This window comes from Durio zibethinus, chromosome 28, assembly GCF_047325235.1.
Source record: "Durio zibethinus cultivar Kanyao isolate XHJ-2024 chromosome 28, ASM4732523v1, whole genome shotgun sequence".
Taxonomy (NCBI): domain Eukaryota; kingdom Viridiplantae; phylum Streptophyta; class Magnoliopsida; order Malvales; family Malvaceae; genus Durio; species Durio zibethinus.
In genome coordinates, this window is record NC_143189.1 from 11,424,132 (window position 1) to 11,443,117 (window position 18,986).

General features: G+C 33.2%; 1 protein-coding gene and 1 pseudogene across 1 annotated transcript; both read right to left on the bottom strand.

Moving 5' to 3' along the window:
• Positions 1-10,671: 10,671 nt before the first annotated feature.
• LOC149510763 (uncharacterized) lies at positions 10,672-11,278 on the bottom strand. The gene has a single exon (XM_089757210.1). It carries the CDS (start codon positions 11,033-11,035, stop codon positions 10,805-10,807), a length of 231 nt encoding a protein of 76 aa, XP_089613336.1. The 5' UTR covers positions 11,036-11,278; the 3' UTR covers positions 10,672-10,804.
• Positions 11,279-15,735: 4,457 nt separating this feature from the next.
• On the bottom strand, positions 15,736-16,608 carry LOC149510764 (MAPK kinase substrate protein At1g80180 pseudogene; annotated as a pseudogene).
• Between the last annotated feature and the right edge of the window lie 2,378 nt (positions 16,609-18,986).

The window sequence follows — 18,986 nt, forward strand, 5'->3', positions numbered from 1 at the left end:
AAGTGGCACCGGTATTTTTTAACCCAAAAGGCATGACTTTGTAACAGAATATTCCTCACATGGTCACAAATGTAGTTTTCTCCATATCATTTCGAGCCATCTTGATCTAATTATAGCTTGAAAAATCATCCATAAAGGAAAATATGGAATGCCTAGTAGTATTATCCACTAGAGTATCGATGTGAGGTAAAGGAAAGTTATCCTTGGGGCTTGCTTTATTCAAATCTCGATAATCGACACACATTCTCACTTTTTCATCCTTCTTAGGAAATGGCACTATGTTGGCTACCAATTCAGGATATTTTGCCACTTCCAAAAATCCAGCATCGAATTGTTTCTTCACTTCCTCTTTAATTTTCAGTAGCATCTCTGGTTTCATGCGCCTTAGCTTTTGCTGCATCAGCTTACATCTTAGTTTTAAAGGTAACTTGTACTCTACAATATCAATGCTGAGTCTTGGTATATCTTGGTAAGCCCACGCGAACACATCTATATATTCTCGGAGCAGTTCTTCTAGCTTCTGTCTTTCAACTGGTAAAATAGATGTACCAACTTTGACCTCTCTTTTGTTCTCATCATCTCCTAAATTTACTGATTCAGTAATTTTTTGATGGGGTTTAATTGGCTTATCTTCATGTTCCATTAATTTTAACAGATCAAGAGGTAGTGTATAGTTATTTGAATCTTCCTCATTATCAAGTTCATAAACATGAATTAATTTTTCAAAATCAAATCCGAGATTATTGTCATGATTATCTTCATGTTCATTGTTTGAGACCCTATAAAGGGTAAGATGGAGAGAATATTGGCACACAAAAATGGAATGGCAAGAAAATGTAGGAAAAAAAAAGAATGAAAGGTAAAATGAAGATAAAAATAATAGAAAAAAATGTGGATGCATCTTCTAAATCTTTTATTAGAACGACAAATATAAACACACCATAAAAGATCTCTTAATACTCGTAGAAAGTAATTAGGGATTTAAAGTTTATAGTATATTACTTTTTTAAAGTTTTAAAAACAACAGACAGCTCTGTAACTTTCCAATTATCCAGCTTAAAATTTGAAGGACAAGGATACGTGAATAGCTCTTCACTTTGACCTTTCTTTTTTCCATCATCCACCATTTGAATGGCCAGCTTTGAAAATTTTTCCACGAATCCTGTATTTAGGGCTCCCGGTAAATCTGGATAAATGTATCCTCCCGAGTGAAAAGAATCATAGAGGTATGGAATGACTATGGGCTCTGACTCCGGCTCATATCCCTTAAAATTAGCTATCCTCTTATCTCTTTTCTCATTGACCATTCTTGTTCTATCCCCTCTCGTTGGCTTATATCCCAAGCCAAATCTGTCTCTCTTTTCATATATGGCCGATGGCTTCGTGATTCTTTGCAGGTTCTTCCTAAGTCCGGCTTCAGGTTGTCATCCCATCTTGGTAAGCTGTTTAACTACCATTTTAGTTGTCGTAGACAAGTGTGATAAATACAATTTAGATCTTTCAGCTATATATGTTGCATTGACAATCTTGAAAGATCTATAAGAGCATTTCAGAGCTTCATCTGTTGATTTCACATAGAGAGTATTTATCAGTTAAGTTACCAATAAATCTTCTTCTCCCGCCACACATGTTAGCTTTCCTTCAACAATGAATTTAACTTTTTGATGTAATGAGGATGGAACAGCATCTACCATATGGATCCATGGCCTACCCAATAAATAACTATTTGAAGGAGAGATGTCCATAACTTGAAATTTCATAGTGAAAGTATATGGGCCAATCTGCAATGGCACTTCTATATCTCTCAGCACCTCTCTTCTGGTTCCATCAAAGGTTCTCACTATCATATAACTAGGTTTCATATAAGATCCATCAACAGGGAGTTTTGCCAGAGTAGTCACAGGCATAACATTGATGGATGAGCCATTATCAATCAAAACTTTAGCCATTATATGACTTTTACATTTCACAGTAATATGAAGAGCCTTGGTACTTCCTCTACCTTCAGGAAGAATCTCTTCATCACTGAAAGAGATATAGTTTGAAATCGTCAGATTGCCAACAAGCTGTTCCACATATTCAACAAAAGCATTGTGAAACCCATATGCTTGATTTAGCACCTTCAACAAAGCACTACGGTGTGACTTTGAACTAAGCAATAATGATAATAGCGAAATTCTAGCTGACATCTTGTTAAGCTGTTCTACCACGCTATACTCGCTATGTTTTTATTAACTTTAGAAATTCACATGCTTCACTATCAGATACTGACTTCTGACATTCTTTTTTTTGTGTTGCATCAAGATCACTCTAACTTTCATTTTCTTCTCTTACCTTGGCTTTCTCTTTTCTAGCTTTTTCTAGAGCCTCTAGGGTATAACACCTGCAATTTCGAGTTATGCCTCCTACACCCGTTATGTTGGTAGTATCTGGGTTGACTACGACATCACAATCGTACTTTCAAGGTACTGCTTTATCATTCTAATATGAAAAAGGGCCAGGGACTTTAATTGTCACCACTGGTCGAGAGATGAACTTTTCTAGCTTCGATGTTGACTTCTCATCATAATAGATAGTTACCGGTTTATGCCCAAACTTATTCCTTGAATCAATGGTAAACACTTTCACCAACTCTTCTCTCTCTTGGTAAAATTCCATTCAACCTTCATCCATCAATTTTTGCACCTCTTGACGAAATTGGTGACAATTCTCGATAGAATGCCCCAGAACGCCTCTGTGATAATTGCAGCTTTCAGTTGAGTTAATTACTTCAAAGTAATTTTGAGGTTTTATTGGCTTCAACATGTCAGTTTTGACCAATACTTCGAACACTTTAGCCATCGGAGTCTTAACTTCATTTATTTTCTCCTTCACATGGCTTTTTTGCCCATCAATTAAGGCATTTATTGATGGTCTGGTATGATTTGGTAGAGGGTTCTCATTGACATTTAGAGTCCCTTATTGGTTGGTATCAAAATTTAATACTCCTTCATTGATTAACCCTTGCACTTTACGCTTCAAAGCAGCACAATTTTCAGTGGAATGATCTGGATTCCCATAATGATAATCACAATGTGCATTGAGGTCATACCATTTAGAAAATGGAGGTTTCAAGGGTTCAACGATAACAGGAGCAAACAGATGTTTCTCAACAAGTCGAGGATACAAATCTGTGTATGTCATGGGAATGGGATCAAAAGTAATTTTTGCTTGGGTATTTCTTGGGGCTCTCAAACCATTATTAGGATTGGGTCTCCATCCTGGTCTGATAGGTGCAGCAGGACGATTGTAGGTGGGTGTCTGAAAAGATGACTGAAAACGAGGTGAATAAGCTGGTTGTGGTAATGGCTGGTATGGTTGATATGAATGAGGGATAGATGTAACATGGTTTACAGAAGGGTAATGGGTCTGGTATACTAGTGTAGGATAAGGTGTGAAACCTTTAAATTGTTGCCCCATATAGTTCACTGCTTGAGCTTCATTCTCTTTCTTTCTAGGAGCTCTACCTTTTTTTGCTCCACTTGTCTCTCCTGCATCAAACTTACCATTCTTTATGGCATTTTCAATGATCTCACCTGATATCACCATATCTGTAAAGTTCTTGGTTATATTACCTATTAATCTCTCATAGTACGGTGCTTTCAGGGTATTCACAAATAAAATCGTTGTTTCTTTCTCAGTGAGAGGAGGTTGAACTTGTGTAGCCATGTCTCTCCATCTTTGTGCACACTCCTTGAAGTTTTTAGTTACTTTTTTTTTATACTTTATAGAGATAGACGGTCTGAAATCAGATCCGTGACATATCGATATTGTGTAAGGAATGCCTTTGTAAGCTCTTGCCAAGAACGAATACGAGTCCTACCTAATTGAACATACCATCTAGCTACAAAACTCGTAAGATTATCTTGAAATATGTGCATTAACAATTTCTCATCTCCAGCATATGCTGCCATTTTTTGATAATACATGGTGATATGGGTCATTAGGTATTTTGTGCCATCATATTTTTTAAATTCAGAGACCTTAAATTTAGGCGGAATGACCACATTTGGAACTAAACAAAGGTCAGTCGCATCTGTAGAGCCATAAAAATTTATTCCCTTTACAACCCTAAGCCTTTCTTCCAATAACTTCATCTTCTCTCGGGCACTGGTATCTTCTACTTTTTCAGGTGTCTGTATCCCTAGCTTTTCTCTTTCCTTAGGATCATCCAAATCAGGAACTAAGATTGGCTCAGGTGGTTTTTCCATCATAACGAAATTAACAAAATTTTAAAATTGTCCTGGAGCAAATGTGGATGTCATTCTTGGATAAGGATTGGGATATCCACCAGGAGTAGGAATTGGTACTCTAGTTTCTTGAGAAGGTTGGGTTGGTCGTGGCTCAAACCTTGGAGGGTAAACAAGATCTACCATATCTGGCGATTGCTCTTGAAAGCTAGGATTTTCTTCCACTATTTTTCCCTTGTCAAGTTTTTTGAGCATATCCATTATTGTACTGAGATCTCCTCTTAGTTCTTCTTGAGCTTTCTCAATTCTTTCAAATCGACTGGCTTGTTCTTGCTCCATGATTCTTGTCTGTATCCTGGTATTGTATGAATGACGAGTAGGTTGGGCCGTAATTTTTGATGGGCGAGCTATTCTTGAACCTTTATTACCACAAAGTTTTTATTTTGAAGAAGAAAGAAAGAAAAAATTAGAATTTTATTTTTTACTTATTTTATGAAAAATGATGTATATGATGCATGAATGCAAGTGGGAGATTTTGTTCTTGGATGAATTTCAACATTAAAAATTTTTATTGATCCCATACAACTTTTATTACATAGGATTTACCATCCTGGAGTTATATCCATAGAAGCATTTGACTTGCTCATAATGGTCTTTTGTCTCATCTAGAAAGTTCACTAGGCGCTGTCCATATTTTCCTATGGGATTGACTTCTCTTCTTAATGCTTCTACCTTTTCAACCATCTCCCATGCTTTCTTCACTGCCTTGCAAACTTGATTAGTCAAGTGCTCTATGTACTGTTGCCTCCCTAAGCTTTCTGCCTTCCATCTCATGTGGGCATCCCTTTCTAAATCACATGTAAAGATCCAATCTTTTTCCCTTCTATGCCACTCATCTATCATTACTGAATATGGCTCTTGTGGTCTTGTAGTTGTATCTCTAACCCTTGGATCACCTGGTGAAGTGATTTTTTTTCATTCAGTACTTCGAAGTGCTTTCTTCTCTCTTTTACGAGCATGACTTTCAACCTTTCCTTTTCGTTTTGGCATTCCACCAATCTTGTTGAGGTTGTAGAGTATAATCCCTTCCAATTTTGACATTCTTGAGAAATTCTGGTGGTCTCCTCTTACTTTTCTTGAGCTTTGCCCTTCCATTGGTTTATTCCCTCTCAGAGGTCATCCATTTCACGTTGTCGACTAAAGTAAGACTTGGTAACTTTTCCAGTTTTGAATTGAACTCGTAACCTCTTATTTTCTTGGTGTAGATCTTTCAAATCACTATTAGCCAGATCTCGCTCTTTTATGACTTTTTCTAATTTGCTTCATTGTATCTCCACTTCATATTTCAATTGCCCTACTTTCTCGTAAAGTCTTAAATTTTCCCTTCTTATTTCTTCTTTTCAGCTTCTAATTCTTTCTTGACAAGCTCAACTTCTGATAATTACACTTTTTCTGAAAGATTAACCAATTGATATGAGCTATCATCAGGAGGGAGTACTATGTCTCTAGGCCGTCTTGCTTTTCAAATCTGGTAATTAAAAGTGACTTTGTCGATGAAAGGTCCTAACCTCATTCTTTGTGTTCTCTTCCATGCTTGGATCAATTGCTCCGAGGTTCTTGATGGATTTGAATCCCCATAAATGAATTCTACTTGGACCAGGCCATGAGTAGCAGGAACAAACTGTTTTGTACTAAATTGTCTAAGTACCATCAATGGAGCGTAACTTACAACGCCCCATGGCCCTAATAACGGAATCCATGGCTCATTTCCTCTAAATACAATAAGGGCACATGAGGCATCCAAGGCACCATCCATTCGATTTCATCCTCAGTAAGCCTTTACAAAAAAATGACCCATTCTTCCTTAGTCTTTAATGTCGGCCATTGGCTTTTACAAAACTCTTCGAGTGGTGCCTTATTTCGAAGATATTGTTTTGAAAATGCACTCTTCCCACATTTGAAATGACTTCTGACCCATAGTATAATAGAGATGCGCATCCTATGAATCGTCTTTTCCCATTTCGTCGACAAAAATTCAATGACCTGATGGTTTCGGCTAGGACTACTGGAGTGGGATTAATTGCTTGAGTTTTAATTTGCTTGAAAAAGTTTACCACAGTTATCTCAATGTAACCCAAAGTCTTCGGAAAGATTACCATGCCATACAATGCTAGAGCAAACACATCTATACCTTGATCATTATCCAAATGCTCCTGAATGAAGTTTCGAAGAAAGTCCCAATGAATGCCGAGATGTTCACCTTTAGACTTCGCAAAGGAATCAATGGTTTCTACTTTAACCCCTATAAGCTTGGCTAACTTTTTACGATAACCTGATTTTGGCTTTCGGGTAAATACTTTATCTAGACATTGTAGTTCTATCCCGAGAAAAATCGAATACTCCTCGATAGTTGGTACCAAATCTTCCTGATTAAAAGTAAAGCATCTATAGGATGGATCCCAAAACTGTATAGCTACTTTGACTAGCTGTTCATTGATCACTACTAAAATGAAGGATGCAATCTGCCTATACTTTTTGCAAAAGCTTTCTTTTCTTTCTTCACTTAACTGACCCCAAACAGCAGCTAACTATTTTAAATTGTTCTGGTGAGATCTAAATACACTTTCTCAGATAACTCAGACACATAACTGGTAGGCAAACAATTTTCGTTCTTTTGTTGAGCTTTTTTCGACCAAACATGTACTTCATTATACGACTCACATGGCACACTGACTGAGGATGAGCAAATCTGTAGTTCTATGGGATCCATGAAAACTTCTTGGGAAAAATGTCCTAGAGCAAATATCTCGATGTAAAACTGTATGATATGATTAATGTAAAAAAATAATGAAACAAAATTGAGTTAGTGTGAGGATGTGGTTTAAGAAAAAAACATTTTTTTAGTTTTTTTTTAGTTTTTTTTTGTTTTGAGATTTTTTGTTTATTTTGTTTTGTTTCATATTATACACAATTTTTATTCTTAGGTATTTCCTACAATAAGAAGGACAAGGCTCTACATAAGGCTGGTTTCCTAGGCTTATTATATGTTGGGTTTGGATTGACAAGATCTAAAGGTTCCTAAATTGTTCCTCACTGTCGTCCATGTTGGACTAGTAAGGCACCCCGATCCTCACTCATTACAGGCTACGAACGGAAAGGGTTTAATTCGAGTGAAAGTATTTCGCTTGCCATTGCGGAGGTTATCACCTCACGAGAGTATAGGTACTTTACTTCCTTCTATAAAGGATGGAGCCCGAGTATAGAGCTCATGTATGAGATGCATCGTGCCATTGTGTGCAAATATATCCTAATTTATTGAGAGCAATATATACAGAAAAATAAAACATAAGAGGCATAGTAAAAGAAATGTGTGTGAATTTTTTTACTTTTTATTTTGATTTATTTTGTTTTGTTTTGTTTTTTTTTTTACCTTTTTTACTAAAAATGAAAAATAAAAATTTAAGAAATTGATTAAGACTGTTTAAATCAAAATTTGAGGATAACAAGTAATTAATTTTGGCCTGACTCTCGAAAACAAAAGGCGTCCCCAGTGGAGTCGTCAAGCTGTCATAACGATTTTGCGCCCGCCCGATGAATTTGGAATTGAAATAAAAAACTAACAGAGTTGCCACCAATCTTTTTTTGGCTAAGTACGATTGGCCACCTACTAAAACATATCCTTTTAATAAAGTTTTAAAATTAATTAAAATTTATTAAAAAGATAATTTTACGGTCTGCGAAACAGTCTGGGTTCGGGAGTCGGTTACGTGTGGGGAAGGATTAGCACCCCCACAATGCCCGTTAAAAACGATACCAATTAACAACGTGTTATCCTTTGATTTTGATAAAAATAGTCCAATTTTCGGTGTTCGAAAAAAATAATTTCCTTGGTTTTTTATTCATTAGAAAAAAGAAAATTTATTCTCGAGAAAAATAAAATTAAAACCTTTTTATTGAAATAATTCTTAAAATGTTCCAGTACGTTGGTAACATTAGAAGAACTTTTTCTGACCTAGAGATTTCTTAGGCATCGCTTCTCGAAATACCTTAGAATCTCATCCTCGAAGGCTCAAATTTACTTTTAAAAAAAAATGTCATGCATGCAATGCAAAATGTTACCATGTTTATACACACATTTTACTCTCTTTTGTTAGAAATTTTATTAATTATTTTATTAATAATAATTTTGAAGAAGAAAGAATTTAATTATATTGAAGATTTTCTATAAATATTCAATACGCTGGTAATATTTTACGAAAAATCTTCTCACTTAGAGATTTCTTAAAGCATCTCTACTCGGAATACTTTTAGAATCCCATCATTGGATTAAATTTCTTTTCTTCTCATTTTTATTACTTATTATTTTTTGTTTAATATATTCATCAATTTTTATTTATTCTTTTTTTTTTAAAAAGAAAAATTTTATTGTATTGAAATTTTTTTATAAATACTCTAATACACTGGTAGTATTTAAAAAAATCTTCTCACCTAGAGATTTCGTAGGCATCACTACTCGGAATACCTTTGAACCTCATCGTCGGATAAAAATTTTTTTTTCTCTCATTTTTTATTAGTTTAGTATTATTATTAAATTTATTTTTATATTATTGCTTTTAAAAATTTATTCACAATTTCATCATTTGATCTAACAAATATAAACATTTTAATATGCATAAATATTAATAAAATAATATATAAAAAATAAGAAAAATTAAAAAAAAAATTTTTTTTTACCTGAATCGGATCGGTCAACGGTCCGGTCAACACGCGGTTTGGTTCGGTCGGTTCGGTCTGGGCGGTTCAGCGGTTTAGTACCGATTCTGTTCGGTCTGGGCAGTTCAGTTCCGATCTAGTCAGACCGGTTAATGGTTAAAAAAGAAACGGGTCATCGGATCGAGTGCGTGGACCTCGGGTCGGGTTGCGGGTTGAAGCACGGATCCTGGGCTCTTAAAACGGCGTCGTTTTGCGCCTTTAATGAAACGACATCGTTTTGGTTCTGAGCGTTTATATAAAAGGTTCAAAATTTTTTTTTTTACTCATTCTTTCTTTCCTCCGAAAAAAAAACCCCTTCTTCCTCTATTTTTTTTTCAGGCGACCTGGGCCCGGTGGCCGTCCGTCGTGACGGCCGCAGCAGTCCTTGCCGGCGGCGAGCTCCGGCTGCCATCGACGGTGTCGAAAAATTTCAAAATTCTCTCACAAACTCTTCTCGACCCCCTGAGCGCAGATCTGACCTCCTTTTCACCAAAAGGAGTCTCAAAATTCCTAAATCTGCTGGTGAAGTTTCGGTGAAACTATATATTTTTTGTGTTCTGACTCTTTTTTTTTGAAACTGACTCTTTTTTTTTTCTTCTTCATGCAGGAAGCTCGGCGCTGGGTTCCTCCCTACGGGGAGGACTGTATATATTTTTCTTTGTGTTTTTTTCAATTTTTTTTATAGCGTCTCCTCTTTTTTCCTCCTTCTTTTTGGCTTCGCTAGGAGCTCTATTTATAGAGCTCCAGCCATGTGTGTTTGGGGGGAAGGGCATGGGGCTCAACACGGGTGTAAACACGAGCCCCATGCGTCTTTTATTAATTTTGGCCATATCTGGCAGTTTTGTCAACGGAATGATTAATTCGAAGGGTGGAAGGTAGGGTCTGGTGATCAGAAGGATGGGGTGTAGGGTCTGGTGGGTCTGGTGGCACGGGTGGTGGCAGTGGTGCCGGGGATGGCACCACTGCCATCCTCAATTTTTTTGTTCTGTTCTGTTTTTTTTTTTCATATTTTTTATATTATTTCGTATTTTTTTATTGTATTTCGTGTTTTATACTTATATTTTGTATTTTATATTTCTGGACAAATTGATGTCTACAATATATACGAAAATTAGAAAAAAAAATATAGATCTATAAAATTTGTGTAGATTGAAAATTTATATTTGAATTCAACGATCTAAAAGAGAACCAAACGACGCATTTTGGAAAAAAACAAAAGTAATCCTTTTACGAAATGGTGGGGTTAATAAGGACCCGTTTGATTCCATCAGATCGAAGCAATAGAATTCAATGGGATTTTGACCTCCAATTGCACCGAGGTTCGTAAGATGCATTTAGATAGCGCTGATGCTGTTGGAAGCTTCTGCACTGCTTTTTAGTATTTTATTTAAAGGAAAGGATCTACTGATTTACTAAACTCTAGGACAGTCAAATGCTTTAACGTATACGGTTTAATGTAAAATTGAAAAAGAAAAGGATTTTCAACTATATAATAACTGCTTTTAAAATAGGGATATCCTTCTTTTTAAAAGATTATCATTTGAAAGACATGGAAAACAGAGATGGAGATTACAGAGGGAAAGCAGACAAGAGTTCAACATGAAAATTTACTGCAAATTATACAAAAAAAAAGCTTGTATTAATTTAATTATATAATATATGACGATATTTTCTTTTACATATTTTCAACTTTCGATATCATCTGTATATATTCATCCATAATAGATAAAATACAAGCCAAAAAACAGATTAATGAAACAAATGGAAGAAGCTAGCACAGAATGCCAGTGCAAGGTCTTAAAGATAAAAGAAAGGGCAACCGATCACAGTCCTCTTGCCAACATTTGCTCATAATTCTCAATGGATTCCAGCCTCTGGAGCAAAAGTTGGTGCCTGAATTTCTGGATGAATGCCTCAGCACTTTCTTTTATGTCGACGAATGGCTTTTTCTCTGTGACATTGGACCTCATGGCTCTATGATCTTTCAAGTTATGGACATTTGGTTCTGGAAATTTGGAGTTGTGGTATGAATGAGGCATGGAGCTATTCTTCATGGTAATTGCAAGATAGCTTTCTCTAATTCTTTCTTCCTTGCACAACTCTCTTTGTTGATAAGATGATGGTTTGGCTTCCCATATTTATAGCTAGGAAGTCAAACAAAAAATGGGTTATTTTAATAGGCTGTGATACCATCTTACATTTTTTATGTAGAAGCACGCCTTGCTAGAATTTTCAAGTAAAAGTTATCAACAAGCTAAAGTTACAGATGGAAGACCTTTTGGGAGGATATGCTATTTTGAAAAGCATATATATATATATATATATATATATGTGTGTGCGCGCGCGTGTGCTTTTTTTTTTATAACTAGTGCAAAGATCTTCCAAAAATCTAATAGTCATGCTTAGTAAAATGATGCATTTTAACACCTCAGACTTGATTTAATGGTTCACTGATATTATGTCAGAAGACAGTATGGACATTATGTTTTATTCACTGATATTATGTAAATTAATACCGTAAAATCTTAAATTTCTCAAAATTTTTAGTAAAAATGTCGAGAATCATAATTATATATATTTATATAAAATCTAATAATATATCTTATTCTAAAGAGAAAACTACGAGAGACTAATTCTAGCAATTAAGGGTTGGGATAACAATACTGGGGAGTATTACTGCCTACTCTGACCATCTTTTTACTTTGAAGAAACACCTAACTTGTAATTTTCCCACACGCATTCAGGTAGTCAAAGTTAAATGAAAATTACGGTTTAAGCGATGACCCAGCCGATTGAGGCCCCAACGTACCCTTTCAAGGCACCATTGTTGGAGATCTAAGGACAAAATATGAACTTGCGTTTCTATAGATTTACATATAATTATTGTTAGAGATCATACGTGTTTTACGAAAAGAAATATAGTATAAATTGGAAAGGCAGCTGCGTAATTAAAATATTATAATATTCTAATCATCCTAATTAATTTGCCTTAAGTTTCCAACCTAACTCTACCTAGCCTTGATACTCTGACCGGGTCCCAAGTATCATACTTTTGTTTGTGAAATGGCACCACCATGTTCCCACCTTGGGCTTACATCAATGGAGGATACACTCACACAGTCATATTCATCTTCAATTCAGAATTTTGTTTTCAAGATATCCATAATATAAAAATTATTGATAGATTTATTAATTTTATCAATTAAAAATATGTTCAAAAAAATTTTGAAAAAATTTGAATTTCCTTAATTTTTTAATTTTTAAAATATTCTTAGATCGTTGAATATTTTATTTGTACATATGGATGTATCATCATTATTCATCGTAATGAACGTGATATTTTAAAAAAACCAAACTAATAGAGTTTGCATAGGATATTTGTTTCAATTTTATAAATTCTATTCACCTACAACAATCATAAACACTAAACATTACCCCCAACCCTACCTTTTTTTTTATAATTTTTTTATGAAACGCATCATCCTTTAAATCAACAATGACCATAATTTACCCTCCCATTAAAAACACATATGAAGTTCAGACAAATCTCTACCAAATTGATTTTCAAAGAAATGCCAAATCTTACATCCTTTTGCTTAATATTAATGCATCCGTTCATCCCTTTCACAAGCTACCTCAAATCCGTACCAGGAAAACCTTCCTCAAGTCGAACTCTACCACAATTTCAAAGAAACAGTTTGGCTTCAAACGAAATAAAAAAAAAAAAAAAAGGAAAGGACTTCTTTTTGTTCTAACTTTTCTATAAGTAGCATGCTTCTTACTTTTTTATATAATTTATTATAAAAATTTATTTTATACATAAAAAGTGAAACTATGCTATAATTTAAGATTAATTCTATTAATAAGGAGATGAGTTTCATTTTCTTGTCAATTACATATCATTCATTATGAAAAGTACTTCGAAAATAAAATTAAAAATTTATCAATTGACATGAAAGAATGTACTTTTAAAATTATCTGTAAAGAAAATTAAATTAATGTAAAGCCTTAAAATACGACTGTACTATCAAAATCAAAATATTTTTTATTACGAAAATCCAAATGGATTTATAACGTGACTTTGGAATCCTTACTTTCTACCTAAAAGAAAAAAGATGGAGGTTTTTAACCATATCAGTAACTGCAAGCCCAAGTTGTAAACAGATTAACTTGGATAGAGAAAAGTTCAAATGAAACCCAAGACAAACTGAAGTCAAGCTCAAATTCAGACTCAATCTCAGAATCCAATAATGAGTAAACAGTGACCAATTCGGCTATTACCCTTAAACCATTTTGCTTGAAAAAAACTCCACTTAAACCGTAAAATTACACTGTTCGACTTGGTAACTCTTCCTCAAATCCTCAAGGCTAATTTGGCAACTGTCTTTCTGAAGGTTATTTGAGGTAAGATGCAGAAAACGATTTCCAAAAGTCCATAATTTTTAGTAATGCTTTTGTTTCTCTCAACCTGTCTGTCACTAATGCCTAGTATCTCAATAATCAGTGACATTTATTACGTTTGTCTTTTTGTAAATTTTGATTTCATCAATGACAATTATATGGATGTTGCTTCATGGTTCATACCAATTTGATAGGTACATAAAAGAGTTGGTGACATTTTTAAAATTTCTGGTAGAACCTTGACATTGTGGTTACACAGCTTAAATTTCGGTGGTTGTAATCTCTTATCGTTACTGTCATCTTGCAGTATCGATGGATTCAAAGCAGTTGTATAAAGACATCTGGTTTGGATCGTGATTGCCAGCCTATCAAAGTAGATGCTTCAGGCTGGCAGGCACGCATTTTGCAGCATGATCAGTGTGATCATTTGGGTGGAACGCTATAAGATGGTTCCTATAACTTTCAAAACTGTTCAAAACTTGGAGATGCCTCTTGCTGAAGCTTGGTGCCTGCTATCTCATATTTTTACAGACAAATCCAGTCGAAGGATGATGCACAACAAATGAGGCAAATATAAAAACTAGTCTATGAAGCTTCAAAGTAATAGATTTTGTTATTTGCTAAGACCTCTCGTTCGAGTTGAAAGCGTTGGAGTTCTTTGAATGGAATGCAAAGTCTATTCATTTCACGGCATTCTAAACAGTTGGGTTTGAGTTGTTCATTCACTGGGGCTAGCGGTTGACTGCTCTATCCCCTAAATTCATGGTTTGTACTTTTGTATGTAAAGTTTATTGAAAATACACTTTCCGTAATGTAACTTGATCATATTTTCACATTCTGCGGAACTAATTATATTCTTAATTAAAAGTACTAGAGCCATTGCCTTTTATTCATGGCCGGCGTGATAAGCTAAATATACATGGCTGCAAAGACATTTTATCGTTGCCACTATCTGCTTCGGTACAAGGACAATATCTTTGGATTTGTACTCAATCCTGGTCCCATGATTACCACTAGAATGCAGCCAAGTAACTACTATTCGGGATTTTTGTTTTGTTCGTATGTTTATTTAAAAAAAAACCGTAAATTTATAAATAAAAGATAAAATTATCGGAGTTGAAATTTAAATTTTAAATTTATTAAATATTATTTTTTAAAAGAGATTATATGAATCAATTAAATTAATAAGTTAATTATGATTATTTCATTCTAAACAACTTAAAATCTTTATTAAAATCCCACTTCACTTCTTTTATCACCTGATTTCGCACAACTGCATGGTCACTATTGTAATCAGCTATCATTATCATAAAATGAAAGTTAGCAACTTAAGTGGTGCAGTGGTGACATAAGTTGACAAAGAAACAGAGAATTTATCAATATTTAAGAGTAGTATTGCGAAAAATATTGAGAATTAAATTTTGGGACCATTTTTGGATGTTTGATGATTTCTTTTTGAACTTTGTGTTTGGGCTTTCATTATTATTTTTCTTCTTATTTTGAATATAATTTTATACTCTATAATTTTTTTGTTTATTTAATGTGTTAATTTTAATTTTTTTATGATTTAATTTATCTTCATATTATGCTTATTTAATTGACTCATTCCAAAATTGATGATTTTTCACCTAAACTATGTTATTTCATGAAGACATAATTTAAATATTATTTGTAATTTATAAATGTTTTTATTAATGTTCTGGTTTAGTGAGTTAATTGCAAAAATTAGGTTTTAGAATCTTGAAATCTTAAGTTCAAGTTTCATTATATATAAGTTTCGTTCAATTTTATATTGAATTTATTTAATAATATTCTAATTTATTAGTTGTTTATTTAATGATTTCTTATATATAAATGTAATATTGAATTATAATTATAAATTTTCTTCTATTAATTAATTTCCATTGAAAAAATAAAGCATTAGAAATTAAAAAAGACTATGTATATACAAATAAAAAAGTTGATAGTGCTCCTCTATCCATTTGTCATAAATGCTTGACCTGAGATGCTAAGAAGTAACTTTAATGCATGTAAAAGAATTAAGAGCAAATTGGGGGCAAGTGTCCACTCTCCCCTGTTTGATGATCCCCTGAATTCCTTAAATTTTCTGCCGAAGAATAACAGAACAGAACAGGGGAGAGATTCTCTTGTAAACTTACCCTTTTCCCACAAAATGAGACATAGAGCTCCCGAACATCCCAGAAATTTGTGAAACCTACTGGAAAAGAATCTTAAGGAATCCAAAGGAAAAAAGAATAACAAAAAAAAAAAAATTTTGTTCTTATTGGGGAAAACACAAAAATAAAAGTAAATCAAATCAAACCCAAGATGCCAAAGGTGCCTTACAATGAGAAAGAAAGAAAAAGAGTGTGGAATCAAGATTTTGCCTTTCGTACATGTGAAAATTGTCTCAAGAAAAACCAAATAAAACATTTGCAGATTAATTTAATTACTTCCACCCAAACCACAAAATTCTGAATGAAACAGAAACATTATCAGAATTAAAAAAATTCAAAACTTTAAACACCCCCTTAAAAAAAAGGCATCCATCTGTTTTTTTTTTTAAAAAAAGAAACTTTAAAATTTAAAAGAATAATCTTTTTTTTTCCTTAAGTCCCACATCTCAGTTTATTGAGTTGGATTTAAACTTAAACTTAAACCCCCTATGTTCACCGGAATTCCTACCTCCGGTCACAGGAAAATACGAGGAAAAGAACAGACAAAAACCTATCTTGATCTACGCTTACCAGGCTTTTTCCTATGAATATGATTCTTGGTTTGCTTCCCGAAAGCACTGCAAAAACCACAAGCTGAAACCTTTGGAAAAGGTGGCTCAATAGCAACGGATACCTTACTAGTACGGTAACCTGTCTTTCACCATTAGATTGGTTTCTTTCAATGGTATTGATCGGTTCAATGTTTCTTATCGGCTTAACATCCTTAATAACATCAATCTTTTCTGGGTTATTATCTTGCAGCTATCCTTGTTCTTCTTGCTGTAGTTGCTTGGTTTCTTCTTCTTGTTGTTCTTGTTCTACTTGGTTTATCTCCTCTGACAAAAACCTGTCGTCCCAAACAAGCCCTGAAGATCCTTGCCTCCTAAAAGACACTGCAGATCTTTGCAAACCTGCCATGGTAGATGACAGCTGGATTTTTTTTCTCTTTTCTCTCGCTAATGAAACTAGAAGCTTTCCTTCTATAAATTCCAATTCGCTGTAAAATGTAAATAAACCTTTATATATAAAGAGAGAACAGGATAAAGAAATCTTGAAGATTTAGTTAAGAAAAAGTCATACTAAGGCAACTCAGTCAATATTTCCAAGTTTTTTCATAAAAATAATTTTCTATCAAGTGTTACTGTTGATCAGTAAATGGGATTTGGTTAAATTATGAATTAAAATATTTAACTAATTGTAAAAGTTCATAATATAAAGTTAATCATGCAAAATTATAATATAATTATTTATATTTTGTTGACTTTTTTAGTATCTAGTATAATTCAGATTAATAGGTGGATCTAAACTGTGATCAAGATAGTAATTAATTTTTGTAACATTGATGGTCTGACCTTAATTCACAAAAATCCATTTGAGTGCTCGATTAAAAGGCTATCATCATATTAAAAAGTTCACTTTGCAACTGGACATCCATCCATAAAATGCAGCACAAAGTCTAAATTAAATAATTATGGGGAATATATTTATAGGGGTAGTTAACTCTAAAAAGGATACTATTTTAATTTTAAGTCGATATTCAGTTTTACGAGATTATAAATTGAATAGAATAAAATTATATATGATAAGATTATATTAAATAATATTATCTTATTTTATATTTATTATGTGTAAGGATTAAAATATAATAATTTTATTTATTGATCAAAATTATTTTTTTAAATTTATACAATTTAAATTATTAATATAATGTTTAAAGATATAATTGGATGATTAATCCTCATTGTAATTTTATATCAAAAGGATGATTAATCCTCGTTATAATTTTATCATTTTCTTTAAATACAAACTAAATATAACATAATATAATTATCATTATATTCTATCATCATCCTATATACTAAACATTACCTTAATTGACTATAGTAAAGATTTGAAGAAGATACGAGATATGTTTATTTTGTTGTAGGGAGAGAATATGAAATTCTGGATCATATAGAAGAATTTGGAAAAATCTCAACCTAAATGAAACCTAACATATTTTACCCTTTACTTCTTTTTAGTTTTATGATTGAAGGCTTAAATTTAAATTTTATTGTGTGTGGATTTGGTTATTTAATTATATTTTAATTTGTTAGCTGATTATTTTGTAATTATAATTTAATTATAATATAGTAGTTGATTATTTAATCCATTATATGAATGTAATATTTGTAACAATCTAAAAAAAAATGCATGATCAAAGGATAATATTTTTATTGAGGACCATGCCGTCATGGTCCTCAAGAGTGCTCAATTGATCATGATACATATATATACAAGAGATCTTTTATTTTTTTAATAGTTATATATAAGAGATCTTGTTTACCAACCATCTTTTTGGGGGAAAAAAATTATCTTGAAAGATAGTCAAAAGTCTTCTGCTAATGGGCAGTAACTGTCGAACTAATCTATACTCAACAAGTCAACTAATTTAAGCTAAAACAGAAATTTAAACACTAACCTCTAAGTGGGTTCAGTTGAAACCCACTGAACTGAAGGTGTCCGAGCCACTGCTGGAGGGAGGTGACTTTGTCGATGCCGCCTAACTCACCGGTGGTTGTTGGCTTCATGGTGGTCGGTGATGCATTGAAGGGGATTTTTTGGTCGTTAGAGGGACACTTCCCCTCTATTTCCTTTCTTGAATTGAAATTAGTTTTTTTCTTGATAGGCCAGAGAACTACTATATAAGGAGGAAAGCGGGAGTCCATTGTTAGCAAATCTTACACTATCCCATTATGATTTTAATTAAAGTAGTATATACTCATAATTTAATTAAAATCATACTACATGATTGGATATGTCATAATATAGTATCACTATAATTAGTAATTGATTTGATATTAACCAAATTTAATCCGGATCTAAATAATTTTGTTAGTCCATCAACATGAGATTACTACAACACCAACTTGACATAGCTTGGTTCCTACGTTAATAAGTTTTGGCACATTGTTAATGCTTAATATAATTGCTTGTAGCTCCAGTAAAATATCAAGAAAGGAAAAACTTGGATCATTCAGTTCGTCGAATAAGCTAGACTTCTTATTTAATTGTTCTAAAATTTTTATGTGGTATGTTGGTTGGATATGATCAATTCATTGTACAAAATGCCACCCAAAATTTGTCTGTGAAGCACGTTATGAGTTCAACTTTCATTTATATACATCTTTTGTTTGAAGACAACAAGCAAATCAGCATGCTCTATCAAACCCAGACTTGAAAGTTAGCTAAAGAATTGGCAACTAGGTTTTGAAACATGATAATAAATTTCTAATTAGCTTGAAAAGTAAGTAAAAGAACTGATATATCAGAATTTAAGTATCTGAGCCTGGTCGGTTAACTCTGGTAGACAGAGTTTATGCATTAATTTATTGGTGATTGCCCTTTA